Here is a 19,968-nt window from a genome sequence, read left to right on the forward strand (position 1 = left end):
GGCAAATCCTTCCTTAAAATGTTGCTTCAGGTTTTTGAACCATACCTTTTGGTTGTGTGTATGTGTACGTTTAAACAAAACATATGACTGTTATTCTAGAAGTAGATACTCAGCTGAGAAAAGTAAGAAAACAAATCTGTAAGGACATGCAGAGGAATGTGCGTGGTTTGGCTGGAAGGCTCCACAATCAGGAACAAACTGCAGCACATAATGGCTGGAAAAGTTAATTAAGTCAACCCTACACAGCGCCAATAACAAAAAGTTTTTGTTTGTTTTCTTTCACTCTTCAAATTGTGGGTGGGGGAGAGAAAATACACAGGTTATGTCCATAATATATCTTGGTATGGAACTTATTTTTAACTGTTTATTTACAAATCTCTAAATTTCACAGCTTTGTAAGGAAAGGCTAAGAACCCCCTGGAAACAGTAGCAATTGGTACTACATATAGTAGGATCTAAGCAATTTTCATATCCTTTTTGTGAACAGCCTCAGTAAAGGTATCCAACCACTTCTGAAATGTTTCAGAGAAAAGACAGAACTGACAAACAGATGAATGACCGTGGCAATGACAGTGTGCCAACCTTTAAAAGCCCACCTCCCACTAACTCTAAAACCCAAATCAAACCCAGACCAACGCCCCCAGACTAGCTATGGGACCACAACTGATAGCAAAGGGCAACATGCCACCAGGTAGAAGCTGGCAGAACAAAGAAGCTGGGCCATTCCACCCCGAGCATGAGCCTAGTCCCATACCTCCAGAGGCTCTGAACTAGTTAGATAGTTAGAGGCCTCCTGCAGAGAAATTAATATTAAAAAATCATTACCATCATTAGCTTTGCCTATGTAAAGCCAACACAAGGAAAGAAGTTTATTTTCCTTCATTTTACTTTTTCTTGTCTTTAAACTTATTTGCTGGTTTCCTTGGAACCTTCCAGTAGGATGGATGTTTGCAAACACCACCTCCATTTCCCTTTATTTGATCAGCTCTTTATGCTATCCCAAAATAAAAAGGAGTAATTCCCTTACCAGAAATAGAACATTGGAAAAAATGGTCAGCGCTCACAGGGCTCTAGCAAGGCTATCATTCAGGCAGGAGCCCTGCAAACCTGACTAATGAGCTTTTGCCCCCAAATAGGATGTTTTACACCCACTTAGAGAGTACTTCAAGAACCCAACCTGATCAGGGTAGAAAACCCATGGAATTCAGATTCAGTCAGTTCTGTGGTTATCTGGGACTCAAGGACTAACTTGTGTAAACTGTGACTACTCCTTCCCTGGCTACTATTCCCCAGTGGCTTCCTGGCTGCCAGGGGCTGATTAGGTTAGCACTGTTCCCAGGCACCCGAAGGAAGTTAATGGGGACAACTCATGATCAGAGTGGCTCAAGACAAATGTGGCAGCACCAAAAACCTGCCCAGGATGCATTCTGGTGCTAGAGTGGCTGACTTGGCAGCACCTTCACCAAGGATAGCTCACTGTGGTTACTCTGCTGAAATTCACAGAAAGGACAGTGGCTTATGGAGGCTCCAAGTGGTGTGGCACCAGCTTCTACCCACTTACACGCCTCCCCTGTTCTCACGCACACTTACACACAGGCTCACCCATTCACACACACTCACACACACCACTAAAAAATTCCTATTAAAATTCCCAAATCACCTACACGGCATAGACTGACTCTAGGTCTGAAATAATAGGCATGTCCAATTTTTACAAATTCCAGAGACAAGAAACAATGGCCATGGGATGCTTTTTTAGGGAGAAAATATGCCTTCTATAATTCCACTGGAGGAATAACACAAAAAGTTGGCTCCATTAAAATAAGCTCTAGTCTTGACTTGAAAGATCACAAATCAAGGAAGAAATAGAGACATTTTCTTATGTATGTAAAGTAAATTCATTATTTTAACTCAGATATAAATGGATCTCCCTATAGATCAAGTCAAAATGGGACTCATTAGTCAGTAGGTTTAACACCAGTCCCTCCCTTCGCCCACCCAAGCCGGCAGTGCACATTGCTGACATTGGGGAAGAGGGACAGGTGAGCAACACATAGGCACAGAGAGCAGGACCAGACAGTGCCACAGATCAGACAGGAAGGTGCAGCTTTTTTACTGGATGTCTGCACTTACAGCCTATGGTTCTGGGCTGTTAACGTTCCAAAGCAGATTCTGACCCTCCCATTTCATTGCATGTAAAAAGTTAGAAATCAACCTAGTCAAATCTTTCTTGGAGTAAATAAAACCCAAACCCACAGGGAGGGAGGGAGCAGGTTGGCTCAGTAGATCCAAATTCATTTACCCCGGTAGGCAGTGTCCAGGACTGGGAGAGCGGACTAGCCCATCCTTCCCAAGGACACATGGCAAAGCAGAGTGCAATTCATGAAGGCCAAGGGTGGCTATGAAATCTACAGAAAGCTAAGGCGCGGATGGTCTTAAAGCAGGGACAAAAAGCAAGGACAGGAAGTAAAGGTTACCATTAACTTATTCAGTCTGTTTTTACCAGAGGTGGGGTCTGGAATTTATTTTCAAGGCTCCATGCTTAAATTGAAATGCCTCTCAGCACTATGCTTACAATATTAAAACATATAGCAAAGAGAAACAGTGGCTCTCTGTTATCTCTGAACGCAAATTAAAGACATTACCCTGCATCTCAAAAACTAGATGAGGCTCAACCTTCAACCACTACTGAAGAGCCAACCATTAACAGCTTTTAAAATCTTTTAGAGTGGACTCCTTAGGGTTTGGGGGGTTGGCAGGGGACCTTCTCACTAACTTGGACAAGACAGCGCTTGTGTCTTTTGTAGTAACTAATCACTAATTATCCTGATAAGTGGAGACTTCCGATGTGAAATGCAAAGTATTTTGAAGTCCTGCCAGAATCATCAAGATGATTTCCAAAATGCCAAAACAGGAACTTCCTATAATAAATAACCTATCACATTTACATCTCAAATTAGAAAATTTGGAAGAAAACATGTAGTTTCACTGCCAAAATAGAGATGCCTAAAGCTTGCCCATCCCAACCCCTCCCCCCACCACCTCCATTTATGCTCTTTAGCCTCTCAGAAAACAAACACAGGTCCAGGTGCAAATGCTCAATTCACGAGGAATGCCAAGTGCAGAACAGGACTGCAGGCTTGGCTGCAGGTAATCTCCGTGGCTGCTCACCATTGGAAGTGGTGCTGGAGGCCACGGCTTTCTCGCTGACATCTGGCCGAGTGGGGCATTTCACTATGGAATTCTCCACTTTCTTTTTCTCAGTGGTCGTCGAGCTCTGGGACTGGGCCTCCATGACGCCTTCTCATTCCTTCAGCTCTGGCAACCAGGAATCCCTGAAAAAAATCCACAACAGCACCATCAACCTCAAATAAGATGGAGGAAAAAGAAATCCCAAAAGCCACTTCACCTGTCACCTGAGGAGCATCAGCCCATTCAAAATCAGCCTAAGCATCAGCCTACAGCATCAGCCAATGTGACATCTGGACATCCCTTCCCCACAAGTTTTCTTACAAAAAGGCCTCAAAGTTCTGGTAACAAGCCAGTTGAATTCTGTCTACGTGTGCAAAAGGAGGACAGAGGCACTTGTCCATAATGTGGGACTTTTCCCAAAATCGTACTGGGCATTTCCTATTAAACAGTCTAAGTATGTCCATTTTCAGCTGTGATTATGGTGAGAAACCCAGTGTCACATTACTCCTTTCAGCCACATATCCAAATGTCTCCGACATTTATAAGAAGTTGGCCAACTTTATAAGAAAGGGAAGTAAGACAACTTTCTAAGCCAGGGACAGTTTTTAGTTATCAATTAGATGTTTTAAAGAGTGACTGACAAGGCCTTCCCTGCCATCCAGTGGTTAAGTTTTCACCTTTAAATGCAGGGGGTTGTGGGTTTGATCCCTGGTTGAGGAGCTAAAATACTATATGCCTCATGGCCAAAAAGCCAAAAGAAAAAAAAAAAAAGAGAGAGAAACAATGTAACGAATTCAATGAAGATTTCTAAATGGGCCATATTAAAAAAAAAAAAATCTTTTAGAAGAAAGAAAGAGTGACCAACGGTTTCTCCCATCCAACTCTAACTCAAAGCTTTGAATCAGAGGACTCTGGTCAATGATTTTGCTTTCCTCACTAAGATATGTGAACTGCAATACACCTCTTAAGTCTAATTCATTCAGGAAAACCATATTCCTGAAGCTTTCTCTAAACAGCAGAACATTTCCATTCACTGAAGTTACGTTTTTAAAACGACAAGGACAGAACAACACACTCTGGATCCCACAGGAAAAGGCAAAAGATCATGGACAGCAAAGGCTAGAACCACTTAAGAAAAATTAAAACTCAGCTGAGGAGAGAAACCGGAGAAGGCAATGGCACCCTACTCCAGTACTCTTGCCTGGAAAATCCCATGGACGGAGGAGCCTAGAAGGCTGCAGTCCACAGGGTCGCTGAGGGTTGGACACGACTGAGCGACTTCACTTTTACCTTTCACTTTCATGCACTGGAGAAGGAAATGGCAACCCACTCCAGTGTTCTTGCCTGGAGAATCCCAGGGATGGGGGAGCCTGGTGGGCTGCCATCTATGGGGTCGCACAGAGTCGGACACGACTGAAGCGACTTAGCAGCAGCAGCAAAGGCAGGGCAGTTAGTCTGTCTTTCACTGGTGTCATTCATGTGATAACCAACCCAGCTCATCATTCATCAATTTTCACTCTGTTTGGTTCATGTTTCTTTTTTGCAGTCATGATCCACATCAACAAAGAATACAAGAAAAGACAAGTCCCCTCTCTACCATGTTTCCCTCAAGTTATCTAGATTGTGGGCATTTCTTCCATGGAGTCATCTGCCTATCTTCTACACTGAGCAGATACCACTGTGTTCCATCAAAACAATTAGTGAAATAAACTAGGCAACTCGGTCATGGACTAAAAGTCTTAAAGAAACAGATGGAAGATTCTTAGTCAAACTTAACTCACATTTGCAAGGAACTGCAAATACTTTCTTTATAGTACAAGAAATTCATAATAACTAACTAGAAAAGCTGACGGCCCAGAGGCCTCGTGGCCCGGAGCAAGGGCTCTTCCAGTAATTTCTACATCTTCTCCTTGATTATCCACTGGCATTCACTGAAAAGCACACAAGTTATTTAAGAACAGCTTTTCTAGAATAAAAAAGACAAAAAGACACCCTAGGTTAAATTTACATATCAATTATAAGATCCACTCCAAATTCAGAAACATTATTCAAAGAGCCCAACAGATCACAATAGTGAAAGACTATAGGCCTTCTTTTCTGAAGGTTGCCATGGTGCACAAGTCAATGGGTAGGGCCTGACTGATGTCCCCTGGAGCTGGTAAAGAAACCACCTGCAATGTGGGAGACCTGGGTTCGATCCCTGGGCTGGGAAGATGCCCTGGAGAAGGGAATGGCTACCCACTCCAGTATCCTGGCCTGCAGAATTCCATGGACTGTATGGTCCATGGTGTCACAAAGAGTCGGACACGACTGAGTGACTTTCACTTTCCCTCTCTGTCACAAGACGGTGTCACACGGTGGGACTTAACCTTGGGGGTAGTGGGGTGTCCAATCTTCTTTAAGGAGATGTTAAAACTTATGGATCCTCTCCCCCCAAGATATCCATTTTTTTAATAAAAGACATTTAATATTTACTTTTCTTTATTTATTTGGCTGCACCAGGCCTTAGTTGTGGCATGTGGGATCTAGTTCCCTGACAAGGGACTTAACCCCGGCCCCTTGTTTTGGAAGCTCAGAGTCTTAGCCACTGGATCACCAGGGAATTCCCCAGAATAGACTTAAACACACAAAAAACTGTCCATTTGATTTTCAAGGGATCACAGGCCCTCCAATGCAGATCAAGAACCCTTGAAAGAGAAATTCTCAACCATCCCTTCTAGGTCTACCAAACCCAGAATAATTCTTTAAATTTTTTGAATGCTCCCCCAAAATTGATTTATACTTGATCTTAGCCAAAAGGCCAAGCAGGGATCTAAATTGATTTAAATATCATGTTTAAAGCATGCAATTAAAACCATTCAACCTCATCCACAGCACTGTTTGGGGGTAGTACAAGCGCCATCTGAATCAGCCTTGTTTTGTTTCAGTGAAACATTCAGAGTTGCCAGCCTAACCCCAGATGCTTGGAGGTGGCCCCTGAACCTCTATTTTAAACAGCAATGGTGATTATCAAGATCACTGAACTTGCAGACATGTTTTTGTTCACCACTCTGTACTCAATGCTGTGGGTCCTCATTGAAATCTTTGCAGACTGGATGAACTAAAGAATGAAGTGCTGAATTCCAACAGACCATCCCAACCACCATCCTAATCAACTCTGCATAAGCCTGGAATCTTTGCTGAATGTCTGTCTTCTCCTCTAGACCCTAAACTCCATGAGGACAAGTCCCTGGCTATCTCCCCACCACCTCTTACCTGTAAGAGTGTTTACTAAGTAAATACACAGTCCAACAATGATCCTGTGACTCAGTTCATCAGTCTTTAATCTTAATTGCCACTGACTTAGCTATGTATCTTTTCTTTTGTAGCCAGTATTTCTTTGTAAACTGGAAAATTATGTAAAAACTAAAAACTTTAACAGGAATATTTAATCAATCAAAACACTCCATTTTCAACCATTTTGGATAAACAGGCACTTATCATAATTGTTTCCCTCGAAACACACATAGAGTTTTATCAGTGCAATCTGGATGGAGTTTACTGATACCAGACATAGAAATCAGCTAATGGAATAGGGAAGAAAAAAAAAAAAAACAAGAGATGGGATTCTTGGTAGGAATTCAGTTTGTCTCTTCCTTAGGAGAGGAAACTAATTAATCGTAGTGAGGAGAGGAGTCACCAAAGCTCCTTGACAAACTTGGTTTTTGTGGAGTTGTTGGTTTTCCCCCAAGCAAAGGACTTCATTTTAACAAAGCAATAAAAACCCTCCAAATACTCATCACCAGAGAGAGGCTCCCAAGAAGAGGTAAAGCCCCAGGCACTGATTGAAATCACACTAATTAATGGTCTTGGAGAATACTAATTTCTCCCCCATCCTCCTGTTCAAAATGGATTTTTTTAAGAAATAGGCCCTTGGTCACTCAGAAGTCTACCCCCTTCTTCTATTTTGACAACTTATTTTTGGATCTCATTAGTTAGTAACTAATTATTTAAAAGTGTGGTTTATGCTTGGAACAGGGCTATAAAAATGGCAACTTGCCAAGGCAGAAATCTGCTTCCTGTATATCCCTATAAATTATATCAGCTTCTTTTAACTGATAAAAACCCAACTTTGTCTCTGTCAGTTACAAAGGAGAAAGTTTTCACGTTTGAGACTCTCACACCTCATCAAAACTCTGCCTGAAGAGTTAGTGAGCAGAAAAGAGTCTGCTTCTAGCTGTGGTCGCAATGTTTTCATAGGATGTTCAGCCGAGTTGGAAAACTCAGTCCTCAGCCCTGAGATAAAGCAAAGCATGAGGTACAGAAGTGACCAGTAAAAATTCCTGATGGAATCCTAAAATACACACAACTAGGGCAGCAGCCTACAGGACTCCTTTTAAAACTTGGCATTTCTTAAATAATAAAGTAGAATTTATTTAGAACATAACTCTGAAGGAAAACTTCAGTTCTGCTTCACTTCAAAGATTTTTCTCTGAGGAAAACATATCACTGGTTTTTAGATGTGAATGAAATGCGACTTTTAGACCCAATTCCTTTTCTTATAAAGTCAAACTGTTCTCCTTCAATCCTTTTCACCACTGCATTACACACAAGATTTGCTGGCATGCCCCTTGACTCTTTATGCTTAGGAAAACAAAAAATAGAGAAGGAAAGAAAAACTATCTGTAGATGATGTTTTGAGTCCTAGCAGCTTGGGTATATGAAAAAAAAAAAAAAAAAACGAAGAAAAACTCCTCTAATAGGCCTGCTAAAGCTTGAAGTTTCATAGGTAAATGCAGGAATGAAAATGCCTTCTTGCAAACAGTCCTGGCTTTTCCCCATTCAACTATCCGTCCCCAGCCTTCTGTAATTTCCCCGAGGCCTAAACCCAGAGCACAATTAATTCCGGACCCTCTTTTAAACCTAATCTGTTACTAGCAACCTGCCCACAGGTGGGTCTTTCCTTTCTAAATTATAAATCTTAACTTGCATCAAAAGAAGACACCGTGTCCTGGAGTCACTGACCATGTGATGCTGCAGCGCACATCTCCACTGGAAAGTCGGCCAAAGAAAAGCTGCAACATGTACCAGTTCGGAGAATGGGGGAGGGGGGTCTGCATTGGAAATAGCACATCCCCCACCCCACCAAGCCGCAAGGGTGACCCTCCCTTTAGAGTGGCCACTTGGAACTAGTAAAAAAGAAACTTTCATCTTTGCAAAGATGTCATTTTGCATTTTTATATATATATATATATTTTTTTTTTTTTTTTTTTTGAGTAAGCAGTGGGTTGTGGTCTGTGCCGCCTGGGAGCGCTTGCATCTTGCGCTTCCACACCGGCTTCCCTTCTGTTCCCTGCACGGTTTCAGGGTCCGTGTCCTCGAGCCCCGGCGGCCTCTCCATTCGCGGTCTCAGATCTTGCCGCCGCCCTGGCCTCCGGGCGCCCGCCTCGCCATAAGTTCCCTCCCCAGCGCGGTAAGGCCCAGCCGCGCAGCGCTGGTTCCTTGGAATAGGCCGGCTCCACTCTTATCCGCCTTCCAGAAGCGTCACCCCAGCGAAAGGACAGGCTAGAGTCCGGACGATCAGAACCCCGCAGAGCCTCCGCCCCTCCTCACTCGGCCTCCTCCCGCGGCCCTCCTCACTCTGCATCACCCAGATCACCCGCTCCCGGGGAGGATTCGAGAGGACTGGAAAACTCTGCACAACTGCTCCGGCAGTATCCCCCGCAGACAGTGGTCGGCAGCGGCCCTGAGTGCAATCACATGGCTGCTTCACCGACTGAATTCAGGGAGATGCAACTTTCTGGGCACTTGGCAATGCAATACCCTGTGTGTCGCTCTACATTAAAGGACTGGGGGACACTTGACATCTTCAAGAAACCGCAGTGGCTGGGTGCTTCACATAACCAAACTTCTAACTTGCTTCAGAGGCTCTTAACCCGGTTCCAAATGTGTTCCTTCATCAGCTGCCCTAAACCGATGAGGTGTGTGAGTGGTGAAGGGGCAGACCTATCTCATGGGCTTTCTGTGTGACAGTCCTCAGTGGAGTTCCGAACTTCAACCACGAAGCTTTATATAATAAATGGAGAGCGTGAAAAATCACCATTCTGCCTTTCCCCTTGCAGATCTCTGCAGTGAACCCTGGAATGCACACACAAGCAGGATTCTGTGAATGAGTTAAGTCCTTAAAATGTTAAAAAAAAAAAAAAGAAGAAGAAGCACCATTGCTAAAATCAACATTTGAAATGATGTTTGAACTGTATAAAATGACCTTCTAATCAAAGGTGAAATGAGACAGTAATTCTAAACTAATAATGCATCCTTTGTGAACAGCAGACTACTTTATCGGTTTCCCTAATCCAGCTGGTTTATTTTTCAGTGTCCTGAATTTGGGATTTTTTTTTCTTGATGCATTTAAAGATTTAAAACAAGTTAAAAGCCTGATTAGTGGCAACCTGATCAGTTTCTGATCAGTTACTGCCAAGGCAGGAAGAAGGCATTCTAGGAGACAGGGTGCTTTGAACAGCATGGCGGATTAGGCCTTCAGTGAGAAATTATTCCCTTCAACGCAGGGAGCTCTTGCTGAAGAGAAATAAAGCTTTCCTCCAGAGAAAGTATCTTTACTTATACCTGTCCATATGTTTATAAACTGAATGATCTTCCTAATATGCTGTTTCAAAAATCCAGAAGGAGCCTGTGTAAGGATTTCTAAGGTGCTTCCATCACATCACTGAAAAGTGACATTTCTCCCACCTGTATTACTTACTAGCAGATTAGCGGCTTCTTCAAGATGCTAGTCTTGGAACAACCATTTAGGTAAAATTTTCTATTAAATAGTTACACCTTCCTGTAGCATTCAAATTCAGTTCCTGAAGAAAATGGCTGCTCTAGGAAAACTTATTTTTAAAAAATCAAAAAACACAAACTAATACCGATTTTAACTTTAAAGCAATTCTGGAAGTGAGGAACAGCATGAGTTTCCATGAGCAAAATTTAGGGAATTTGAAACATGTCAGTGGGTTTCATATAATCATGCATTATAGAAAATCTCTTATAGGTTTGTAATATGGTTGACGCTTCCTGGCACTCAAGATATCTTTCTGAACTTAAAATCAATTAGATATGCATAACCTCTGTAACACACCAAGATTTTCCAAAATTCCTATGGCTTCCTCTCCCTTCCCTGTCTGTAATGTCTTTCTTTCCTGTAAGCTCAACTTCGTAAGTTCTTAATGAAATCTTCATGAATTTTTAACTATAACATTTTTAAATGTGCAATTATTTTACATTTACATGTGATCATATTCCCCCATAATTAGGAAAACCAAAAGCCTTAACTGCAAATAAGAAAGCTCCTCCCTGTTCAAGTCACCAAAAATGGTCTTTGGTAACCTAGAGGTCCCCAAATCTGCTACCTATTTTTTTCAGATCTATCTTTCCCAGTTTCTGAAGCTCCTAATCTCAGATAAGCAGTATCCATGATAGGCCTACGCAAATAGAATTACTTGAAAAGGGAGTGGAATTACTCTAAGGGAAAATAAATGCCTGTCTATGGATTAAGTGAGTTTGGTTTTAGTAGATTAACTACATCTCAACTTTTTAAAAAGCCATATATTTAACTTCAACTATTGAAAATCTTATTTGACATGAAGTCATCATTGCTACTAGCATTAAAATCACAAATGACGTTTTGTATGCCGGTTTTCCTTTTCTGCTATGTGTACTTAAAAGCAAAAATGGTCTTTAAAAGGAAAGACCATCAGCTAATCTAACTTTCTCAGATGTTTATGAGAAACATCTGAAGGATAAAGGTCTCCATTTAATACTTGTTAGTTACTGTTTCTGAGTTTTGCAAAAACTTTGAAACATCAGGCCAGTGTACTTTGGTTTAGGTTTGAAGGAAGTGCCCTGCATAGCAGGTGCTATTAAGGAATGAGCTGACACTCCCATTTTCTGTGAGTTTGCTGGAGACAGACAAGCTTCAGACAGAAAAGGAGATCTATAAGTCAGTTATCAGTCTATAGATCAGCTAAGCTCATGAAAACTGTTATTTCCCTTAAACCTACATATGTCACAAAAAAACAGCACGGCTGATCAAAGATGCCCCTTGTCTCACTTCTCTAAAGTTTATAGGAATTAAAAGTCTTCCAACAGTTTCAGAAGGAAAAAAAATGCTAAATTTAAAAATCACTCTAAGAGAACTTCTATAACTTTTGGTGCCCAGAATTAAGTGTGCCTTGACAATCAAGCTTAAGGGGATAGAGTCCAGGTTCTATGAATAAGAATTTACCTTTAAACCATCACAAATATGGGGCTAATACCTGCTAGGTGTTAAAATCAGCTTGGAGATACCCCAAAGGTACTAATTTTTTCGGTCTGGTACTGTTCACTGTACTTTAGCCTCCTGATTTTTAAAGTACAGATTCTTGAATCTTAATTGCAATGTAAAAAGCACAGTTTTCAAAATTTAAGGATTTTAAAATCAGTTTACTCAGTAATAATTTCTGAATTATTCCTGATCAGCTCAGCCTATAAACTACAGAATTCTTCAGCTGTCTTATTTTTCACCTCCTGCCCACCAATCATATACAGAACTGCCAATGAAAACTATACCAAACGATGCCAAACGATGCACCCTCCCAATGAAACGCCCTGGTGTGGAATTTCATTGGAACCTCACATTTCAAACAGCAGATGTTGTCCTGAAGTGGCATGGCCTGGTCCATGCTCCATTCAGGGTTCCATACATCTTAGTTCATTTAGGCTTCATTCAAAAAAAGTCTCTTGAGACTGAATTATTCTTTTTCAAAATATCACAAGATGAAATCAAGAATATGGTTTCACTGCCTCATTCCTTCATTACAGCAATTTGAGAGTTAGTTTTCATCTGAATTGTGAGTTTTCAGTCTCTTTTTGTAAAAACCCATGTAACATACAATTCTGGAGTATTTTTAGGTATTTTACACCATCTCCCCCAAAAGTCCAGGGAGCTAAAGCTGCAAATTTCCACAAGAAAATTAACAAATAGGATGTCACACTGGGTTCTGAAGGTACTTCCAGAGACAGATTTAAATAAAACGACACTTAGCTCCTATTATTTAATTTCATTCTACAGCATAAAAATCACCCAAATACACAATCAGATGTTTAAAATATACTCCTGTGTCACACACACACACACACATATCACCTCACCTCCCTTCCAAAAAAAAGGTAAAAGCCCACTAGCTGTTTGAGGCCAGCAATCAATCCAATTTACTGCAGGTACAATTTATATGTACACTGCATGCCACAACAAAACCACAGTGTGATGCCAACAGGGCCCTTAAGAAAGTTTTCCCCTAAATCTCTGTAAAGAAGCTTTAAAAGAAAGCAAGGATTACAGTCAGCTAGAAGGTAGGGAGGGGACTTACCTCAAACCCAGCCAAGCGGAAATCAGAGCAGTAATTCTACAAGTCGACAGAGTACACTTTCAAAGCTATAATGGTGTGAAGAAGTGCTGGGCACCATGGCCTGAAGGCAGCGCTAATACACTGATGACTGATGGCGGGGCCGGGCAGACAATGAATTTGGGGCTTGAAAACTAACAGAAACCATGCAGCACTTTGACAAATGGGCTTTCACAATTTCATTCATTGAATAACCTTTAAGCACAAAATTGGCTCGAGTTCTCCTGGGAATTATGTGACAGGTCGTTGGACGATGATGTAAGTATTTTCTTTTTTAATTATGACTTGTATGCAAAATGCAAAAGCACCCTAACATGAGGACACAACCTTAAATGCTGCAGATGCATGTGTGGAGCTCCACACAATATTGCCTTTCAGGAGGGGGGCTGGAATGTCCCAATGCCACCTTATTAACTAGGTAATGGCCTGTTCATTCAGTTTCTTTAGAGAGCCATAGATTTTCTGGGACGTTTTGTCGGATTGAAATATACACACATGGAACAAAAAACACTTTCACATTAAAAAAAAAAAAAAAAACAACCTGAAAGTGGTCATGAGTAGCTAAGTGTGGCACTAAAATATAGTGCATTAGAATTACAAGTAGAAAAAGTCTAATTTTAAGGTGTGAGGCAAAGGAAAAGTGCCTTGAAACAATTGAGACACCACATAAAGTTTGCAGTCGAATACACTTGCCAACACAGTTAACATTCAATTTCTTTCCAACGGCTCCCCTCCCTCTCTTTCCCTGTAAAACTAGCCCTTCGATGGAAAAATCATAATTTTGGCAATTTCGAAAGAGAGCATGAAATACCCAGTGTCTCTAAATTAACAAGTACCACTTACTCCAGGCAGCATTACCTTTAACAGCTTCTAAAAACTTAAGAAAAGGATCTTAAAACAGGAAGCTTAGTGAGCTCATAAAACTGTTGTTGGAGCCAGGAACACATAGCATATTTAATCTGCAAACTGTGAGAGTCTACAGTGATTTCAGCAAGATCTGAGGCATGCCCTCAAGGTTTGCTGGGATCTGGGATTAGGGGGTTGATAAGAACCTCTACTGCCCATGGACATGTTTTTCTTCTGCAGTTAAACACAAATGCACAGAGACATTTGACTGCTGCTTGGCGTTACTGCTCAACTTATAAAAAAGCTTTGCAGCTCCTTTTGCTGTCAATATATCAAAGTTAAAAAAAAAAATCATCAAAGTGTGAAATTTCATTTAAAGTCTTCGCCAGTCTACAGCTCTATTTCACAGGCCCATCAAATAAAAGTAGAGATGAAAAATACACTGAAAGTGCTTGAAAAAAGTTTGTGGTGCTCCCCCTGCCCTGTTGTTGTTTACTCTGTCTCCCTTTATTTGCTTTGAAACTAGAACAAATCAATTTTCATCTGGAAAAATGACAACAGGAAGTGAAGGGCAGCATCTTCTAGTAGCCTTTCATGAAAAGACAACCTGAAGTCATTATTAGAGTAGAATCTTATACTTACCAAATGAAATACACACACACACAATTTCTTCTACAGTCATGTCAGCATTTTAATTGACTTTCATGATATAAGTTGGCAGAAAATTTCTTGAATCTTCCAAAACAGATCAGACCGACTACAGAATACGGATGCCAGCAAAACTAAAACCTCCTTCAAAGAATTTTTTAGCTGGGGATTTACAACAATTGCATAAAGAAGAAAAGGCTGACTTTTAAGATAATCTACTATAGTCTAAAAGCATTAACATTCCATTACTAAGGTTTTCTTGAGGATTTCATGACTCACTGATTCACTTTTCCTTCAAGACTGGTTTTTCTTAGTACACTACTGTCTTCATATAAGTGAGTGCATGGAACAATGATCATTAAATTGTTTCCTTTCATAAACTCCCAAACCTTATCCTCCTAAAAAGGGGTCAAGGATAAACAGGACAGCTTGCATAGATGGAAGGACCCTTAATGGCGAAGCACAGAGGAAGTCTGAAACCCTTACAGCATGCAGGTAATTAAGAAAACTGGCCAAGAAACAAAGGAAAGTTCAACTTTTAGGCTAGGGCATCAAACTGATAAATTAATGACTTTCATTAAATAAGTAATGAAATAATTCACCAGAGTCATTTTTTATCAGTACTGAATTTTCTCATTTCTGTCTGTAGTCCTTTGCAAATTCGACATACTGGAAAAGTGTATTTATGGAGAAGTGTATTTATGTCAGGGTCCAATCAAGGAATCCAAACATGTTAACGGTACCAAGAATTCGTAAGTATCTGAGTTGAACCTACTAGCCTATTCATAACAATATAGTCTATACCTTTTAAACTGCTTCTGTGTGTGTGAAATTTCACTGGACACCTCTCACATTGGACTCATTCAGGCATCTGAAACCAAAGCTTTCCTAGGCTGACTTTAAGAATTATATACCCTGAAAGGCTCTCCCCTTAGGCAGGCAGTTTCTGATTAAATAGCTTTTAGTGTAAAATAAACCTCTTCTCTCTATAAGTATGCTATTACAACTAATTTAAATGTTAGTTCATGTTTGTTTTAGGTCTGACTACAGGCCAACTGGCCAAAGTGTTTGTGTACCAGGTTAAGACCAATATTTCCTAACATAAACAAATTCTTTAGATACTTCACACAGTTTACATTGTTAAGGCCAATCACTGCTACTTCAGTATAGCCCCTCAAATGAAATACTGTTCTGCTTTAGAAAGATAGAGCGATTTTGAGGTTATTTCACTACTTTGAAACATAGCATTTTCCTCCTTCAAAATAATCTTGACACATGTAATTAAGAAACTGTCAGACTATTATTAATTTTTAATTTAAAACCTAAATGAAATAATTACAGGAATCAATCAATAAGGCACCTATTCAAATTACAGAGCAATTACATAAATACTCAAAATTAATACTTTAGGCCAAAATTAATACTTTAGGCCAATTCTTGAAGATTTCTGTCTATAATATGCTAAGACACCAAACAACACAAAAAGTGTAACATGGGGACCGTGAATAGTTCCTGCCTTAAATAGAAATGGCCATGGCAGAGGGCTCCACCAGCTATGCCCAAGGCACTCAAGCTGGAACTCTTTTTAAAAGTTAATTTATTTCCACCAGACGCATATTTCAGGGATCTCAAAAATCTCCCAATTCTGTTCAAAATCATATTGGGAGGGAAAAGCTTAATTACTGCGCATTTCCAGCAAAGGGCTCTGGGGAGGAAAAGGGAGAAAGATAAAGGAGCGAAGAAAGGTGTTTTCTAAAACCAGTCTGGCTAATGCCACTGGCCAGGTCTCTGCACAGCGACCGACCCTCCATACCTCCAACTAACGGGACTCTTTTACTTGGAGATGCGGACGGTCCATCATTTCAAACTGAAATGGCAGCTGGAAAATGTGGAACAGCTGGCAGAGAGCTGGGAGAAAATGTTTTACATAAATATATGTACATATAAACTGGCAGAGGGCCACGAGCGCTGTACCCAAGGCCAGAATCTATCCGGGACTGCACACCACGGAGATGAGACCCCAGGGCGGGCGGGAGGAGTCGCCCGGAGGATGCCTCCCGCACAGTCTGTTTATGCGAGGTCAGCCAGGGAAGCGTGGGTCCAGCCGCTCTCCGGATGGCATCTCCTGAAGGAGGTGCCATCGCCGACTCCAGCACAAAGTTCAGGGGAGGATAAAAGGCCTGACTGTGCGGTGGTGCTTCGGCATCTGGCAATCTGCTTATAAGTCACTTCACAAACTCCCTAAGTTTGGGGTAAATATTTACTCCTTCTCCACCTCCTCCCGCCCATGTGCCCTCTGCAACTCCAGAAAGTAACTGTCCCCTGCAGAGTGATTCATACCCAACTCTGCTCGCTGAAAATGCGACCTCTTAAATGATCATTGCAGGCGCCACTGTTACCCACCTATACAGCCACCACCACCACCACCACCACCACCTCCGCACCACTCACTCCCTGCAGCTTCTAATACTTTTATTTCTTTTGTTGTCTTTCCCCTTACTTTCTTTCATTTTTTTTTTTTTTAATGCTGTCTCTGGAAAGGAAAAGAAAGAATCCCAAATCATCCACAGATGGTACAACTTTCACTTTTCCTCTCTTAGGACCGAGGCGCGCCTCTTTCTCCCGGCTCACTCATACCCCACCCCCGATGGGAAGCGCAAGCTGGAGGAAGCCCCCGCCGCGGCGCTCCTCGCGCGCACCCACCTCACCGCCCGCCGCCTTCAGCGCCCGACCCTCGGGGGCTAGCGGAGTTCCTTTCAGCCCTCGGGAAAAGGAGTCGGGGCGAGGGGAGCAGTCGCCGCAACTGCTCCAAACTTCGTCCCCCGACCTCCCAACTCCGGGAGGTGAAATTCTCCAGCCCGTCTCCGGATGGCCGCCAGGTCAGACGCTGGGAAGGGGAGCATCACGAAGGAGGGAGCGAAGGGAAGACTGGTTCCGACGCCTTACCGGCGGCTCCCGAAATCTGGGCGCCTTTTGACAGCCATTTTCAGTTCCTCCCGCGCCCCCCGTCGGGGACTCCCCTCTCGACCCAGAGGCGCGGGCGCGGCCGCAGGAGCTGGCTCCCCGGTGCGGGGCCCCGCGAAACAAAGAACTTCGGGCGGGACGTACCTGCGGCGGCGGCGGCTGTCAAGTCCCCGAACTTCCCATAGACCCGCGTCCCGGGCGCGGGCGGGCGGCTCCGGGTTCCGCGCGGCCGCGGGCGGCTCGGGCTAAGGCAAGAGGCCGGGCAGGGCGCGAGGGTCCCCGGCGACGGGCATGGTGCGGCGCGGGCGGCCGCGGGGCGCGCGGGGAGGGAGGGTCGGGGCGGCGAGGGGGCGCGAGGGCGAGTGTGCGAGCGCGCCGGCGGCGGTGGCGGTGGCGTTGCCCCTGCCCGCTCCCGCCCGCTCGTGCGACTCCGGCATCGGTTTCAGGGATCGTGTAATCCGATCCCTTCTGACTCACAGGCCCTGAGTGACAGTTCTGATTTGGTTCACCCGCGGGAGGGAGGGGAAAGAGAAAGAAAGAAAGCCCCCACTGCGCTCCCCTCCTCGCATGCAACCGACTTTCTGGAAGAAGGTCCCATCCCGGCCTGGAAACCCGCGCGAGCTTGGAGGCTCCCCCAGTCCCTACCCGCGCAGCCTGCGCTACTCACGGGTGGAAAAGTTGTCCCTCGGCTCTGCTCTTCCCTCCCTCGCGCTCCCTCCTTCCCTCCTCTCCTCCTTTTCCTCCTCCTCCTCCCCGCGCTCCTCCTCCCCCAAGTTTTAACAGATGTTGCCGGACTCTGGGCTCGCGCTCGCGCTCCCTCTTCCTCCGCCCCCGCCCCCGCCCCGTCCCTTTTCTTTCTGCCACTCTCCGGCGGCGCGGTGGGGACGCGCCGAGCAGCAGGACGCCTGCCACCGCAGGGGGCGAAGTTGGGAAAACTTGGGAGGAGTGCGGCTCGCCTTACTTTTGCTTTCTCGCTCCTTCCTGGCCGCGCCGGGGGCCCGCGCTTCCCCACCCGCCGAGTCCCTGCTCCCGCAGTGGATCCCAGCGGCGACGCGGGCGGCTACGCGGGCGGCGGCGCGGAGGCGGCCCGGGCCGGGGTCGGGGGCTGCGGGGGGAGCCCGGGCGCCCCGAGCCACGCGCGCTCTCCCTCCCCGCCCTCCGCCTCCTCCGCCCCTCCCCGATCCTCTCACAGACACATTCAAGCCTGCTCCTCCTCTTCCCCCTCCTTGACCCCGCGCCCGCTCAGCGCGCCGAGGCCCCACCCACCCGGCTAAGGGAAGGGGGCCCTGGCGTGATGTCACCGCCGCCCTCCCCGCCCGCGCTCGCCCCGCCGCCCCCCACCCCAGCGCCCTGCGCGCCGGGGCAGCTTGTCCCAGCTCCCGTCGCCTTCCGCCCCGCCTCTCCGCTCCGCTTTCTCCCGGCTCCCAGTTTGGGCTCCCTTTTTCCTTCTTTTAAGGCCTCTCTGATCACAGCCACCCCACCTCTATCCTAGACTCTCCCTCTCCTTGTACATTTCCCCAGGCCAACCCTGAAACTCCTCTTCTCGCCTGAGGATGCTTTTGAAAGTTCAGGTTTTTCCTCCCCCACCGACTCATCTGCCCTCGGAGCCAAATCTGGGAAGTGGGAGCTCCCCACTACGCAGCCTGCTATTCCCATGGGTTACTTTAGAAAGGACACAAAAACAAAGACCCCAGGCTTGGAGCCTGGACTCCAACGTGGTTTTCCCTGAGCTACCAGAGTGTCTCTGTCCCTGATTGATTTTCAGCGGCCCGTACCAGAAAAAAAAAAAAAAAAATTATTATTTTCCCTCCATTCTCAACCAGACAGCCTGCATCCATCTGTTCCCTTTCAGTGTATCCAGCCTGGACCTGTAACCCAAACAAGGAGTTCCCAAGGGAGGAACAACGAAAGGAAAAGAAAACTCTGGTGGCATTCCCGAATCCATTCTTCCTGGGGTCATCTGAGATTCCGCCCACCCTCGGTGGCCGCCCGCAGCGCCTCGGAGCTCAGGGTGCACTAGTGTTGACTCCTAGAGCATCTTTGACTGAAGGAAGAGCGTAGGTGGATGAATGATTAGCTATTATGATCTGAAGAGCATTTTGAGATTCACATGCTTAGCTGGAGAATTTTTTAAGGGAATTGTTGGTGGTATTCACTATTTGTTTCCTGGGACTTGTTGCTTATCTCAAAGATATCACAAAAGCAGACCCTGACTTAAGCTTTTATGGTAGAAGCAGTGGAGATAAAGGAGGACTGAAGGTCCTTATGAGCCATTTATTTTACAGTTTCTCTCTGTATTTCACCATGATTGGAAGAAAAAAAAAATCACTGACTCATCATTCAGAGCAGTAGCCTTAGGATTCAAGGGTGGTGGTCCCAGCTTCCCCTCACTAACTGGCCTCAGGCCCAGGAGGATTCTCTGAGCATCCACAGGCTCTGGGCTCATCTGTGGACTGGTGATAGGAAAACCAGGCCAGTCCGCATACCTCCCAGGATTTGAAAGAGCTTCCAAGGAGATAATGCATGTGAAAGTGGAAATGGATACAAATGCCTAAGAATTGTATTATGCTCTTTCCCACATATACTTCAGCATCAGTCACAATATTTTTTTGTATTCAAGTACTGCTTCTGCCTCAATCACATGAATGCAAATAATGCATTCCTGATAGCCTCCTCTGTTCACCCAATGGCAAAAAAAAAAAAAAAAAAAGTAAAAAGGAGAACGACAGCCAATAAATCAACAACTGGAATAAACTAGATATTTTGACTTTTACTTAAAAGTCTAGCACATTTTGGATCATGAAGATTTTGATTCTCAGTTTTAAAAAGACAAGAACAAAGGAAAAGCAGCTCATTGTTCTTCTTATGCCCATCAGAATAGTTAAAAACAAGA

The 19,968-nt window shown here is 44.1% G+C and overlaps 1 protein-coding gene across 5 annotated transcripts in view; it reads right to left on the reverse strand.

The window, feature by feature from the left end:
• The window catches only part of GLI3 (GLI family zinc finger 3), a 319,343-nt gene extending 301,006 nt beyond the window's left edge, over positions 1-18,337 (reverse strand). For 2 of the 5 annotated variants that reach the window (XM_070369353.1, XM_070369349.1), the window contains exons 1-2: positions 17,220-17,732; positions 3,172-3,335 (exon numbers count right to left, since the gene is read on the reverse strand). In XM_070369353.1, the coding sequence (XP_070225454.1) occupies positions 3,172-3,295 (124 nt within the window). In that variant the 5' untranslated portion in view covers positions 3,296-3,335; positions 17,220-17,732. The other 3 variants (XM_070369350.1, XM_070369351.1, XM_070369352.1) reach the window with 3 other exon arrangements.
• Positions 18,338-19,968: the final 1,631 nt, after the last annotated feature.

Source organism: Bos mutus, chromosome 4 (genome assembly GCF_027580195.1).
Source record: "Bos mutus isolate GX-2022 chromosome 4, NWIPB_WYAK_1.1, whole genome shotgun sequence".
NCBI classification, from domain to species: Eukaryota; Metazoa; Chordata; class Mammalia; order Artiodactyla; family Bovidae; genus Bos; species Bos mutus.